Below are 12,488 nucleotides of genomic sequence, written 5' to 3' on the forward strand. Positions count from 1 at the left end.
TCTGGTTGTTGCCTGTGTACTTGCTGCAGAGCCCTCGTGCCCCAGCTGCAGGCGCAGGACCTGGAAGCCAGCAGGTCCACCAGCCCCAGGGGTATGCTGGCTCCACAGTACAAGCCCGGCTGGGATGCAGGGGCACTCACCCAGCCCTGGCTGGTGGGAAGCACCTGGCACCGGGGTTGTAGAGGGTTGCTTGTCGCAGAGTAGCAGGAGGGAGGCAGGGAGTTCTGCAGGTCCAAAATGCCCTGGGGCTGGAAAGCAGAAGAGGAGGAGGATGGAGGGTTACTCCTCGTTCCTCACTTTGGGGTAACTTGAAATAAACACACTGCACAAGTGCCCTGGCTGCACAGGGACAAGCTCTCCTCCCCAGAGCTTTTCAGCTCTGCCAGACAGATAAGTAGAAAAGACATCTGCCAGTGAGGGGAGTTCGACTGGCTTGAAAATTTGCGACTGTGATTTGGACCCTTGTCATGCCCACGTATTGTGTCACTGAGAGAGGAATTCAGTTACCATGGGTTACCCTATCAGTACGGGGACCAAGTGCCTCCCCTCCCAACAGCTCTATAAAAAGAGTCTCTCCAAGATAGCCCAGTGGCTCCTGCCTACCAGCGCAGACTGGGAGAAACTTGGCCGCGGGAAGAGAGGGAGGGCCGCCGGAGGAGCTGTCAGCATGCCGTCTGCTTTCCAGTTTCAATGCCACTTTGTTCTCATCTTCCTGGCAGCCTCCAAGGGGGAAACCAGATACCTAGAGGTGAGCAATGGGGCTGATGACTAAAGCACTTCACTGGGCTTTTAGCTGCTGTCTTCTAACTTGTACTCTCAGCTTTCAAGCACTGCGCTTTTTCTTCTCTCCCCTCCTGTTCCCACTCCTCCTGCATTAACCTACACCTGGGTTACACTAATGCAACCATCCCATCCCCATCTCCTCCCCCCCTCCCCTTTTATCAAACCTGCATTTTTGCTGAGGATTTAAGAAACTTGCTGTTCACTGAGCTGCTGGGCTCACCTCTTAGGTGCCAGGTTTGCTCCCTTCTGCTGCAGGTTGGCAGCTTTCTGACCCAGCTCTTCTACAGCTGCACTGTTCTTGGAGGAGGGATTTAATCTGGTGCCTGTTCTTGAGACATGCAGGGAGGGGGCTGCATTTCTCCTTGCCTCAGCCTCTTCTTAACCTCTTCACCAGGTGAGGGATGCCAGTGAAGATGAGCCCTTCCTACTCCTCAGTGAAGATCTGAAGAGAGAGCTGTCTGCAGGGCAGATTTACCGGCGGTCGCTCCGTGAGTTTCTCTGATGCTCTGCTGGGGATCATCTGTGGGTGGGAGAGTCCTAGAGGGAGCTCAGGGAAGAGAAAGAGGATATTTGAGCATGGTAGAGCTGCAAATGCCTTTTGCAAGGGCGGAGAGAAGAAAGACAAAGTGTTCTAATCTCAGAAAAACTGTGACTAAGGCAGACAGATCGAAATGGGGCTCTGAAAAGAGATTGGGGCTCAGAGTTGAGGTTCCTCAACAGTGGGAGGAGGATGAGGATTGTCCACTCATGTCCCTGGGCAGAGTCACATCTCCAGGGGAAGTGGCAGGGGTGGAGAAGCTACGATTAGAGAGAAAGCTGAAGGAGCGGGGTGTTTGTGCACTTGTGCACACACACACACAGAGTTTTCTGCCCAGAGATGCTTTGACATGTCATCCCCCCTGCACCCCCTCATCACACGCTTGTTCTCACATCTGTGAATTACTATTCATCCTCCAATGCTCACCAGGCTCCTAATTGCTTCAGCTGGTTCTTTCTCTCCCCACCACCAGCTGGGTCTCTGCGTGGGGTTCTCTCCTCGTGCCCTCCTTCCCTGCGCTGCGGGAACTGGTGCTGAGTCTCCGTCCCCAGCAGGCTGAGGCAGCAGCCCCATGTCTCTGTTTCTGCAGGGTGCATCGACATGCTGAGTATAGAGGGGCAGTTCACCTTCACCGCAGACCAACCACAGCTGCACTGTGCAACCTTCTTTATTGGGGAGCCTGAGGAGCTCATTACAATAGATTACAACTTCATAAACATTGACTGCCAAGCGGGCGATTTCCTGAAGGTAAGAAACTTGCAAGTCCTGCTGCAGTTCCCCTTCCCTGCTCTCATCTGATGTGTGAGGTATTTGCTACGTGTGTAAGGGGCAAGCAAACATGTGTGTGCGCAAGTGTGTGTTTGTGTGTGCAGAACAGGCTTTCACAAAGCAGCCATCTCTGGGACAGTGGTTCCTCCTCCCTGAGGCACTTTGGGTATGTCCCCACCACCATCAACCTCCAAAAGCAAAGTTGGATGCAGGCTGAGGATCATTCACCAAAATGCAACACTGGCTCTTCTGAACTTTTCCAGCAGCAGCTCTACTGACTTTCTATACCTGGGGGACTGAAATCAAAGTCTGGTCAGTACGAGTCCCTCAGCCCCGTTAGGAAGGTTTTCTCACTACACCATGAATCACCCAAGCCATGCAGATAATGATATGGCTCTCTGAATGGCTGTTACTGCTCCAGGACCTCCGCTCGCAGGTCACTTAGCATCAGCTTATTAATGAGTGGATCATTGCAGGCTTTCTTTCAAATGGCCCTGCTAGAGCTTTTTACAATGTTGGCTCTGAAGAGAAAGAGGTGCATGGCTCAGAGCCATTTATATTCTAGTATCAAAAAACTTTACTAGCGCGTTTTGCTGGCAGACAGAAGCATTGACCCAGAACCAAACTCATTCCAGGAGAGAAGGGGAGGCTCAAGAGCCGCTGGCTGCTCCCCTCACCTTGCGCTCTGCCCTTTGTGCTGCCATGGCTGTGTACAGCACAGACCCCATCCTGTCCAGTGGTGAGCTGAGCTCCAGGGACGAGGAGCAAAGCTTCCCTTCAGCCCTTTCTTTGTCTCCTTCTCTTGGAGACATGCTGTCTGCCTGCTCGCTTTGCCCTGGGGAATCCTGTCCCTTCATCCCACACCCCTGTCTAGGATGTCTCCCCACGTTGCTACAGTGAAGCTGATTTCGGCCTCTTGTGGGTCCCAGGATTTTGTATCTAGACTTACAGCCACTTATGGAGACTAGAAAAATGCCAAGAGATCTTTGAGGCTTTATAGAGGTTTCTTTCCTTTGATCACGGGGTCCCCGGTTTCTGCATTATACTACTGTATTTATACAGGCAACTTTTCCCTGGTGAAATTTGGGCACACACATCTCATTGCTTCAGAAAATTCACAGTCCTGGCAAATCCAGAGACTGATTCTTCAGCTTTTCTGTGAGGAAGTCCCACACATACTCACATTAGGATTACTCACCAAAGCAATGGCAGGATCCGGTCCTTGTAATTTCAAAGTATTGACTGGAGTGTAGAAGGAATTACTAGGTGAGAGTAGCTAGGAGGGAATTGAAACAACAAGGCAGGCAACTGCACAGCTATGCTAGACACAATACAGATTTCCAGTTCTGACACATTTCTGACACACTTCCCTGAAGATAGTGAGGGCCATTTTTTGCTATTTTTGTTGTGAAGGAAAGATTTGTGGAGGTTGCTGCTTAAGGTCCAGCCAAGTAGGCAGCATTTGTTCTGCTTTCTAGTGGTTAGGACAAGCTGAAAGAACAGATGCAGGAGAGAGCAATGCCTCTGCCAATAATTTCTTCCTGAAGTTTATGGTATTCCAACACCTCTGGAAGGCCTCTGGGCCCATTAATGACAAGCTGCAAAACATGGATGGCAGAAAATTACAGGCCAGATCAATGAATTTAATGCCAGAGTTTGAGAGGGCGGCTTATGTTTCATGTGGCGTCCAAATCAATCTGGTCAAAAACTTCTCATAGTAACAATGAAATTGCAATAGTAAGAAATAAAAATAAGGATGTAAATGTAATGATGCTGGACCAAGAAGAACTGCTTCCCTCAAAAAAAGGTCACGAAAATTGTCACCTGAAGGAAATAAAGACAATGTTAAAATTTATACGTATCCCTTTCCTAAATACAGACTGAAGCATGTATAATTAGTTAAATGATAGGAAATCAATAAATACAAAGAACTTTTGTTTTTAATTGGTGGCTTGGAACAGGCCATCTGGTGTCAAAATAAAACAGTGTCTGTAATACTTCATGTTTCTGTTCTCTCTGCGATAAGAAAAATCCTTGTTTTCAATTATTGAATGCCTGTAGGTATTTGATGGTTGGATACTCAAAGGAGAGAAATTTCCCAGTTCCTTGGACCATGCCCTTCCCACTTCCCAAAGATATGTAGACTTCTGTGAAAGTGGCAGTATTCAGGGGAGCATCAAGTCATCACAGAACGTGGCAATGATCTTCTTCAGGATTCACCAGCCAGGCAAAGGATTTGCCATCACAGTCAAGAAAACTACCAACTTCTTTCGTAAGTCTGTGTTTTATACTGTCAAACGGGCTTGCATTTGGGGCAGGAAGCAAAATGAATGTGTTGGTTTTCACTGAATTTTCTTGCGGGCATTATCTGTACTGACATGGCTCCAGTAATGCCAGTGGAGCCACATACACCTGCACACCTGAAGATTTGACTCAGGGACAGTGTGTGCCTCAAGGAAAAAATAAGACAGTGAAATGTAAGAGATAACTTAGGCATGGCTAAAGCCTCACTCAGGACCAGAAGGCTCTTTCTTTCAAAGAAGATCTCTTCCAGTCTGTCATGTTTCAATACATTTGGCTACAACACATAGTAATAATTTAGAGAGTTTAATCTCAGAAATTTCTAGATCTGGGTCAACAATGAGGAAAAAATATTTGAAAAAGTTCAACAGCAAAAAAAGAGTCTTGAATAGTTCTGTGATAGTTATGAGTGATACATGATCCCGAGAATCTATTTGCAAGTTATTTCCCTAAGGTTGTGGGCTGGCAAGGTACAATTAATGGTCACTTGCATCGCTTTTCCAAGAGGGGAAGGACATTTAACAGTTACTGTTCAGGCCAGTCTGATTTATCTGCCTCACCATGCAAAGTATGAAGATGATGGCATGTCTGCCCTGTCCTTACTCCAAGTTGTTCAGACACAAGCCTGCAAGCTGGGTCTCCACGCTGACGTGGCTTCATGCCCATGGACATGATTATTGTGTGCAGCTGCTGGAGGTGGCTGGTGTCCTTCACCGGTGTGCTGAAGCAGCTGCTGGTGCCCAGGTCTGTGTGGAGGATCCTTTGGGTTGCACACGCAGATGATAAACTGCTCGCTTACCTGAACTGTTAAGTTTGAACTTCAAGATGAAATCAGCATGTACTTGTTCTAGTTTCAATGGGACGTTTTGCAGCGTAAAGCACTCCCGTTAAGAGAAGCAGAATAGGACATAGGTGTTTGCTGGCAATATTGGGTGATAACCTGTCAAAGCTAAAAAAAAATCCCTGCATCTGTCTTTAGCCCCCTTCAAACTGGCAAACAGTATGAGCCCCCAACAACATGAGCCTCTGATGTACGGATGTGGGGTGTGAGTTCTCCCGTTGACCGCTTCACGCTGAAGTTCTGCCTTGCGCTACACAGTAAAGAATGGGCAGGGAATTTTTAGGGAACAAATGCTGTGCAAGAACCCCAGAAAATGCCATATGCATATTTTTCAGTGTTTGGCTGTAACTCTCAGTAATTAAATACTCTGTTAGTGCTGAAAGTACATCATTTTGCTACATGCAGTGAGGACTGCACAAGTAACTCTTGTATCTTCTCCCGTGTCCCAGCTTGCAATGTCATCTCTCAGACTCCCTCAGGAAGGTTTACCATGGTCATTCCTCATCAGCACAGAAACTGCAGCTTCTCCATAATCTACCCAGTGGTGATAAAAATATCTGATCTTATTCTGGGACATCTAAATGGCCTCTTTTTAAAGGTGAGTTATTTGTTTCCAAAAAAATACAACCACATGCAGTTTTCCTGGGCATGGGAGAAGGAAGGACGTGAAGCAGGGGTAGCCTGTGGCACTGGCTTCTAGGACATCTGTGCTCCAGACCATGTGCGCGTACGCTGGGGGCTCTGGTTTCCCCCCAGAGATGAGGGCTGGGTCTGTCTCTGTTGATATTGTCTCTGTAATGTTGAAGAGGCAATCAAACTATGCCAAGTATTTTTAATGCCTGTAAATATTGCTTGCCACAACAAAGGGTAAGAATTTCATTAGAAAGAAAGGATTGCTCTCCTGAAGAGCTATCTGTCTGTATTTAAACTAATGAAAGCAGCAACCATGCTGAACAGAGAAAGGAGACATGGGTTAGATAGTGAGGAATTAGCATGGAGAAAATAGAGACATGCTCACAACTGATTCCCTGCTCAGCCTGCTGAGCATCCTCTGCTCCATCTGCTCTGATGCATATCACAGGGCTGGGTTTGGCCACAGCATTTGGTGCTTGGTGATAACTAGGCAGGAAAGGACAAGAGCTGTTGGTGGCACACTGTGCCTCGGAGGCCTAAGAAGGTGCGAATTCGAAAATAGCCAGAAGGATAAGAGCAAGAAAGTTTGTTTTCTGCTGCCAGTGAATCTGGCAGCCTAGGTCCTTCATGGGGACTGCCAGTGTCCGAGTTTATTTATTCAGCATTGGGCAGAAAAGGGACAACAGCAGGAGAATGATAAAGAAATCAAGCACTTAAACAGCAGCATATGGGTGACAGCCCAAAGGTGCACAAGGTGTCCATGCAAGATGTATTTGACAAAAAGCATTAATTTTCAGGAAAAGAACACTTTTGAGTCTAACACACAGTGAGCCATTGTTGTCATACAAAACTGCCCTTTAGGTGAAATCCTACTTTAACTAAACTTTGCCAGAATAGCTCATTTTAGCAACACTTATTGCTTAGGAATATGTATGGTATAGTGGAACTGAAGTTCCTGCCTGCCAGCTGCGTGTGGGCACACGTGCAGCCCATGCCTGTGTTAATTTGATTACATGTCTAAGCATCCAGAATCAGATTACTTATCTGCACTAGAATCAGTTGAATCAACACCTTAACTACTTGTCAGTAGTTTTCAGTGCCTTCTTAGGTCTCTTTTTGGAATCCCTTAAGGAAATTAACTGACTAAAGTCAAATTGAAGTAGTGCTGCTCAGGATGGGAACAGCCTGATTTCACACAGGTTTGAGCACACAGGACTTGTAAAACCTACTGTTGGCTGCAGTCATGTCTAGAGAACTGCTACCTTTTAAAGATAAATGATAAAAAACTTTTAATCTCTGCCTTTTTAGAAACCATCAGCAGGCTGTGCAGGAGTGGGAGATTTTGTAGAGCTTTTAGGAGGAACTGGCTTAGACCCCTCCAAGATGTTTCCACTAGCTGATCTCTGTCACTCCTTTCATGGGTCTGGTAAGATCTCCTTCTTCCACTTACCTGCACATTATAAAATAATTAACCACAGGGAGTCATGCAGAGCGCCGCCCCCCCCCCCCCCCCCCCCCCCCCCCCCGACAGAACGTGGATTTCCTGCTAGACTGGTGAGCTTCACAAGTAGCAGAACATGACAGCTAAAGCTATTCAAGCCTGCAGCTGGGCTGTGTGATTCAGCGTGCCCACGACCACCTTCACTTACCCCTTGTTATGTTATATCATTATAACAAGGTTAAGTTATACATATTTTTAAAATGCTTGTCCTATGGCACATATGATTATTAGAGTGTCAACAGATAAATGAGTTGGAAATTCATAATAAATGAAGGCAGAAAGGTTACATTCTCAGTTAAGGAGGTTTTTCTCACCTGTTCAGTGTTTCCAAAGCCTCCTTTTCTGCTGCAGGAGTAACACATACTCCAAAAGTCTCAGAGCTCCCGCTCTCTGCTTTGAACCTTGGAGGAGCTCTGAACCTGTTTCACTATAATGTCAGGTCAGTGACCTCTTTCTCCCCACAAAAATAAGAATTCCTATTTTCCCTGATATTCAGTACAGCAGAGTATGAAGCGTTGCAATGATGTGACAGACTAGCCCCTGTGGGACATGTGTTGTACTTCAGGAGTATGAACAGGTGCACCGGAGAAGCAGTGTTTCCACAGGGTGGAGAGTGGGAACGTGACTGGCACTTCGCCCCTGTGGTCTCCCTTGCCTTTCATCACACCACAACTTCATGGTCCAGGCATTGTTCGAAGTTTTAACCAGCAAGCACTGGTGCTGAGTGAATACTAAGCACTGCGCTGAGATTAAAATGTGTTTTCCTAGCCATGTGAAAGCAGGGAAATCCCATCTCTGCAGCCCCCACTCTCCCAATGACCCACCAGGTTTCTCCTCCAGTGAGGAGGGTGCTCCAGGTTCACCAGATGAAACCGGCTTTGCTAAATCCCCAATCATATGGCTCACCTAAAGCAGCAGCTTGATTTCCCCCAGACTGTATCTATATGCTGGGCAATGCCATTTCTGTCTGTCTTGGTGGTTCTCTTACATGCCTTTGTTACTGTGAAGAACTTCCTTACGCACAAAATCTTTCATTCCTCTAGCAGAAAACGTTTCAATACTGTGAATTTTGGATATCTGCAGGGCAGGGTGCCATTACCCATACCCACCACTTGTGGTACCTAACAGCATACCTTCCAAAGTGCGAACATGTACAGACCTCTGCATCACGTCTATCTATGTGTACAGGAGACTGCAGGGGGATGGGAAGTGCCTGGCATTTGCATGAGCAAAGGTTACAACACTTGATTAAATGCCCAAGCCATTGTAACATCAAACTAACAAATTCAAAAGAAGGTATTTAGTCAGCAATACTGCCACTGGCTGGTCATTACTACACACAAATTTGCCTTGTTTCCAAGATTATATGTATTGGTTCTTTGTAATTCCCAACACTCTATATCTCTTTTCCATCTCTCTCATATAAGTGTATCTTTATATCTCTTTTCCCTAACCAGCCCAAATGAAGATTGGCTGTGACAACACCGTGCTGCGAATGGTCTCCAGTGGCAAACACATCAACCGCGTGACATTTGAGTATCGTCAACTTGATCTGCAGGAAACAGAAAACAGAAAGGAGAACAGCATTGAGGAATTCTGCTTTCCTACTATCTGAGAAACCAGACCACACATTTTCACATAGCAAATGAAAACAAGGTTCTGGTGAACTAAACAAAATGTATTTTTCCTTTAACCAGCCAGTATTATCGAGCCTTTCTATGGTACAAGCATATTTCTTTTTTCATACAGATCAGTAATTCCCCTGAGCAAGCAGGAAAAAGCAACCAATATTTTAATCTTTGTTATTACAATTACATTTCTTCTGCAGTATTTAAGCTCATCTAGCACATCGAAAATCAATAGCAAGAACAGAAGGCTAAGTTTCCCATACAAATATTATTAGGGATATAGACACAAACCCTCTGTGTATCTCATCTGAAGACATAAGAAATCCATAATAAGTATAAGTTCATGCAGCAACTTTATCCTTTTATATCAGGTATAAACAAAAAAAATAGATGGTGGAACACATGTCCAGTTTTGTAAGAGGAAACCCAACATTAGTGTGTGTAAAAAGCACTGGTTTGTTTATGATTATAAAGGTACTATTTATTTCTAATGACATGTTTTTAATAAAAATTTATAGCATGGAAAATTCCTTACACAAATCCAAACATAAATAAATACATTCAAAGAGTTGGCAAAACACTATTATGTTGTATTTTTCTGAAGAGCTCTTTAAACATTCTGGTTAAACTTCCTAAGTCTTGTGCAGTTTCCTGGAAATGAAAATTTTGAACACACATTGCTGTAAAACTAGGGACTATTAAAGTAGCATGATGGGAAGAAGTTTGGTTTGCCAATGTTGCACACAGCTTCACACAGAGTAAGTTCCAGCTGTACACTTACTGGAACATTCCCTCTATTTGGTCAGGTGTCCTGCTGAGGCATGGAGGCAGGGATATAGAAATGTAGATTAATTTTTTCCAGACCTTTGGTGACCCAGAAGAAGAGTGTAAGCCTGGAAGCCTCTAGGAAGCACAGCTCAGCAGAGAACCAGAGTTGTGTCCTAGATTGGAGAGCACATGGACTGATTTGTATCTTTTCTGGGAGTGCCACCTGGCAATAATGAGAGCAAACTGGTCCTCTTCTGATGTTCAATTAATGGTCAAAACTGACTAGGCCAGCTGCACACCTGAGATCTTCAGCACTGATTTGTAGCTTTTCATCTCATAGTCAGTCACCAAAGATGGAGTGCCTTGAGTATTCAGCAGCCGTGAAGTTAATTCCCTCTCCCCCCCCTCCCCCCCCCCCCATCTGACATGGGTGGAAAATACAGGAGACCTCAGACTCTTACTCTTCAGGGTTTTGGGACCCCAGTTTTGGTGACTGACTCATCAAGAGGGATGTGTTTGGCAGCCTGTTCAGACTCAGGCGAGCATGTCCACTCTGCAGGGCTGTGTTTATGGACAAGTTGGGGATTGTGGAAATGTTTCGCGTTGTTCCAAAAAAAAATCAGACAAAAACACTGCTGACTACGCCAAGGCATGGAGCAGCCCTGGCTCAGGGCTCTGAGTGGGAGGTCCTTGGCCGCCACATCCCTCCTCCAGCCCTGTGCAACCCACCGTGGACTTCCTGGGCCCCCAGTGTGATGCTGGCAGCTCTGGCATGGCCACCCAGCACCAGAGACATCAAATCAGGAAAAAAAAAATCAGGACTCCATGAAACAGCTTTTTTCCTGAGGAAACTTGCAGGGATAGAGGATCTCTGTGCCCCACCATCCTCATCAGCTCATCCTTTCTGCGTGTCTGTCACTGTCAGGGCAGCCCTAACCATGTCCAACCCCACCTGGTGCCTTTTCTGGGCACCCTTTGGTGAACCCAGGAAGGTTTCTGGGCTGGGAAGCTTGGGAACAAGCTCAGGGGCTTCTCTATCAGACCATACCTATTCACATGCCTACCTTCAAACTGGGGAGAGGAAGAGGTCTGCTCCTTGATCACGAAGAAACATGGGAGGAGTTGAAATATCAGCGGATTTCAGGTTCAACAGCTCAGGAATCACCAATGAAGACAAACTCACAACCTCTTGCTTAGTGCACCTTCATAGTGCGATTTCACAGAATCACAGAATGTTAGGGGTTGGAAGGGACCTCTGTGGGTCATCTAGTAAGCCCCCCGAGCAGGCTGCACAGGACCTCATCCAGGCAGGTCTCAAATATCTCCAGAGAAGGAGAATCCACAACCTCCCTGGGCAATCTGTTCCAGTGCTCTGTCACCCTCAAAGTAAAGAAGTTCTTTCTCATGTTCAGATGGAACTTCCTATGCTTCAGTTTGTGCCCATTGCCTCTTGTCCTCTTGCTGGGCACCACTGGAAAGCGTCTGGCCCCATCCTCTTGACCCTCACCCCTAAGATATTTATAAGCATTTATAAGGTCCCCTCTCAGCCTTCTTTTCTTCAGGTTAAACAAGCCCAGCTCCCTCAGCCTTTCACAGAATCACAGAATCACAGAATAGTAGGGGTTGGAAGGGACCTCTGTGGGTCAGCTAGTCCAACCCCCCTCCCAAAGCAGGGTCACCTACAGCAGGCTGCACAGGACCGCATCCAGGCGGGTCTTGAATATCTCCAGAGAAGGAGACTCCACAACCTCCCTGGGCAGCCTGTTCCAGTGCTCCGTCACCCTCAGAGGGAAGAAGTTCTTCCTCATGTTCAGGCGGAACTTCCTATGCTTCACTTTGTGCCCATTGCCCCTTGTCCTGTCACTGGGCACCACTGAAAAGAGCTTGGCCCCATCCTCCTGACACCCACCCTTCAGATATTTATAAGCATTTATTAGGTCCCCTCGCAGCCTTCTCTTCTCCAGGCTGAACAAGCCCAGCTCCCTCAGCCTCTCCTCGTAGGAGAGATGCTCCAGTCCCCTCATCATCCTTGTAGCCCTCCGCTGGACTCTCTCCAGTAGCTCCTCATCTTTCTTGAAGTGGGGAGCCCAGAACTGGACACAGTACTCCAGATAGGGCTTCACTAGGGCAGAGTAGAGGGGAAGGAGAACCTCCCTTGACCTGCTGGCCACACTCGCACCCCAGGATCCCATTGGCCTTCTTGGCAGCCAGGGCACACTGCTGGCTCATGGTTAACCTGTCGTCCACCAGGACACCCAGGTCCCTCTCCACAGAGCTGCTCTCCAGCAGGTCCACCCCAAGCCTGTACTGGTGCATGGGGTTGTTCCTCCCCAGGTGCAGGACCCTGCACTTGCCCTTGTTGAACCTCATCAGGTTCCTCTCTGACCAACTTTCCAGCCTGTCCAGGTCACGCTGAATGGCAGCACAGCCTGCCGGTGTATCCACCACTCCTCCCAGTTTGGTGTCATCAGCAAAATTTCTGAGGGTACACTCTAACTCTTCATCCAGGTCATTGATGAAGAAGTTGAAGAAGACTGGGCCAAGTACTGACCGCTGGAGGACACCACTAGTTACCGGCCTCTGACTAGACTCAGTGCCACTAATGACAACCCTCTGAGCTCTGCCATTCAGCCATTTCTCAATCGACTTCACTGACCACTCATCCAGCCCACCCTTCCTGAGCTTCCCTGGGAGGATGTTACGGGAGACAGTGTCAAAAGCCTTGCT

At 47.0% G+C, this 12,488-nt stretch overlaps 1 protein-coding gene across 1 annotated transcript; it reads left to right on the top strand.

The window, feature by feature from the left end:
• Nucleotides 1–604: 604 nt before the first annotated feature.
• Nucleotides 605–9,666, top strand: CRHBP (corticotropin releasing hormone binding protein). The gene is made up of 7 exons (XM_009941826.2): nucleotides 605–748; nucleotides 1,178–1,271; nucleotides 1,911–2,068; nucleotides 4,151–4,361; nucleotides 5,681–5,829; nucleotides 7,173–7,290; nucleotides 8,823–9,666. Exons 1-7 carry the CDS (start codon nucleotides 668–670, stop codon nucleotides 8,978–8,980), a joined length of 969 nt encoding a protein of 322 aa, XP_009940128.1. The 5' UTR covers nucleotides 605–667; the 3' UTR covers nucleotides 8,981–9,666.
• The last annotated feature ends 2,822 nt before the right edge of the window (nucleotides 9,667–12,488 follow it).

The sequence above is a fragment of the Opisthocomus hoazin genome, chromosome Z (assembly GCF_030867145.1).
Source record: "Opisthocomus hoazin isolate bOpiHoa1 chromosome Z, bOpiHoa1.hap1, whole genome shotgun sequence".
Classification (NCBI taxonomy): domain Eukaryota; kingdom Metazoa; phylum Chordata; class Aves; order Opisthocomiformes; family Opisthocomidae; genus Opisthocomus; species Opisthocomus hoazin.

Coding starts and splice junctions, on each gene's coding strand:
- CRHBP (XM_009941826.2), top strand. CDS start 668: ATGCCGTCTGCTTTCCAGTTTCAATGCCACTTTGTTCTCATCTTCCTG. Junction 749..1,177: donor GGGAAACCAGATACCTAGAG/GTGAGCAATGGG, acceptor CCTCTTCACCAG/GTGAGGGATGCCAGTGAAGA. Junction 1,272..1,910: donor GATTTACCGGCGGTCGCTCC/GTGAGTTTCTCT, acceptor CTGTTTCTGCAG/GGTGCATCGACATGCTGAGT.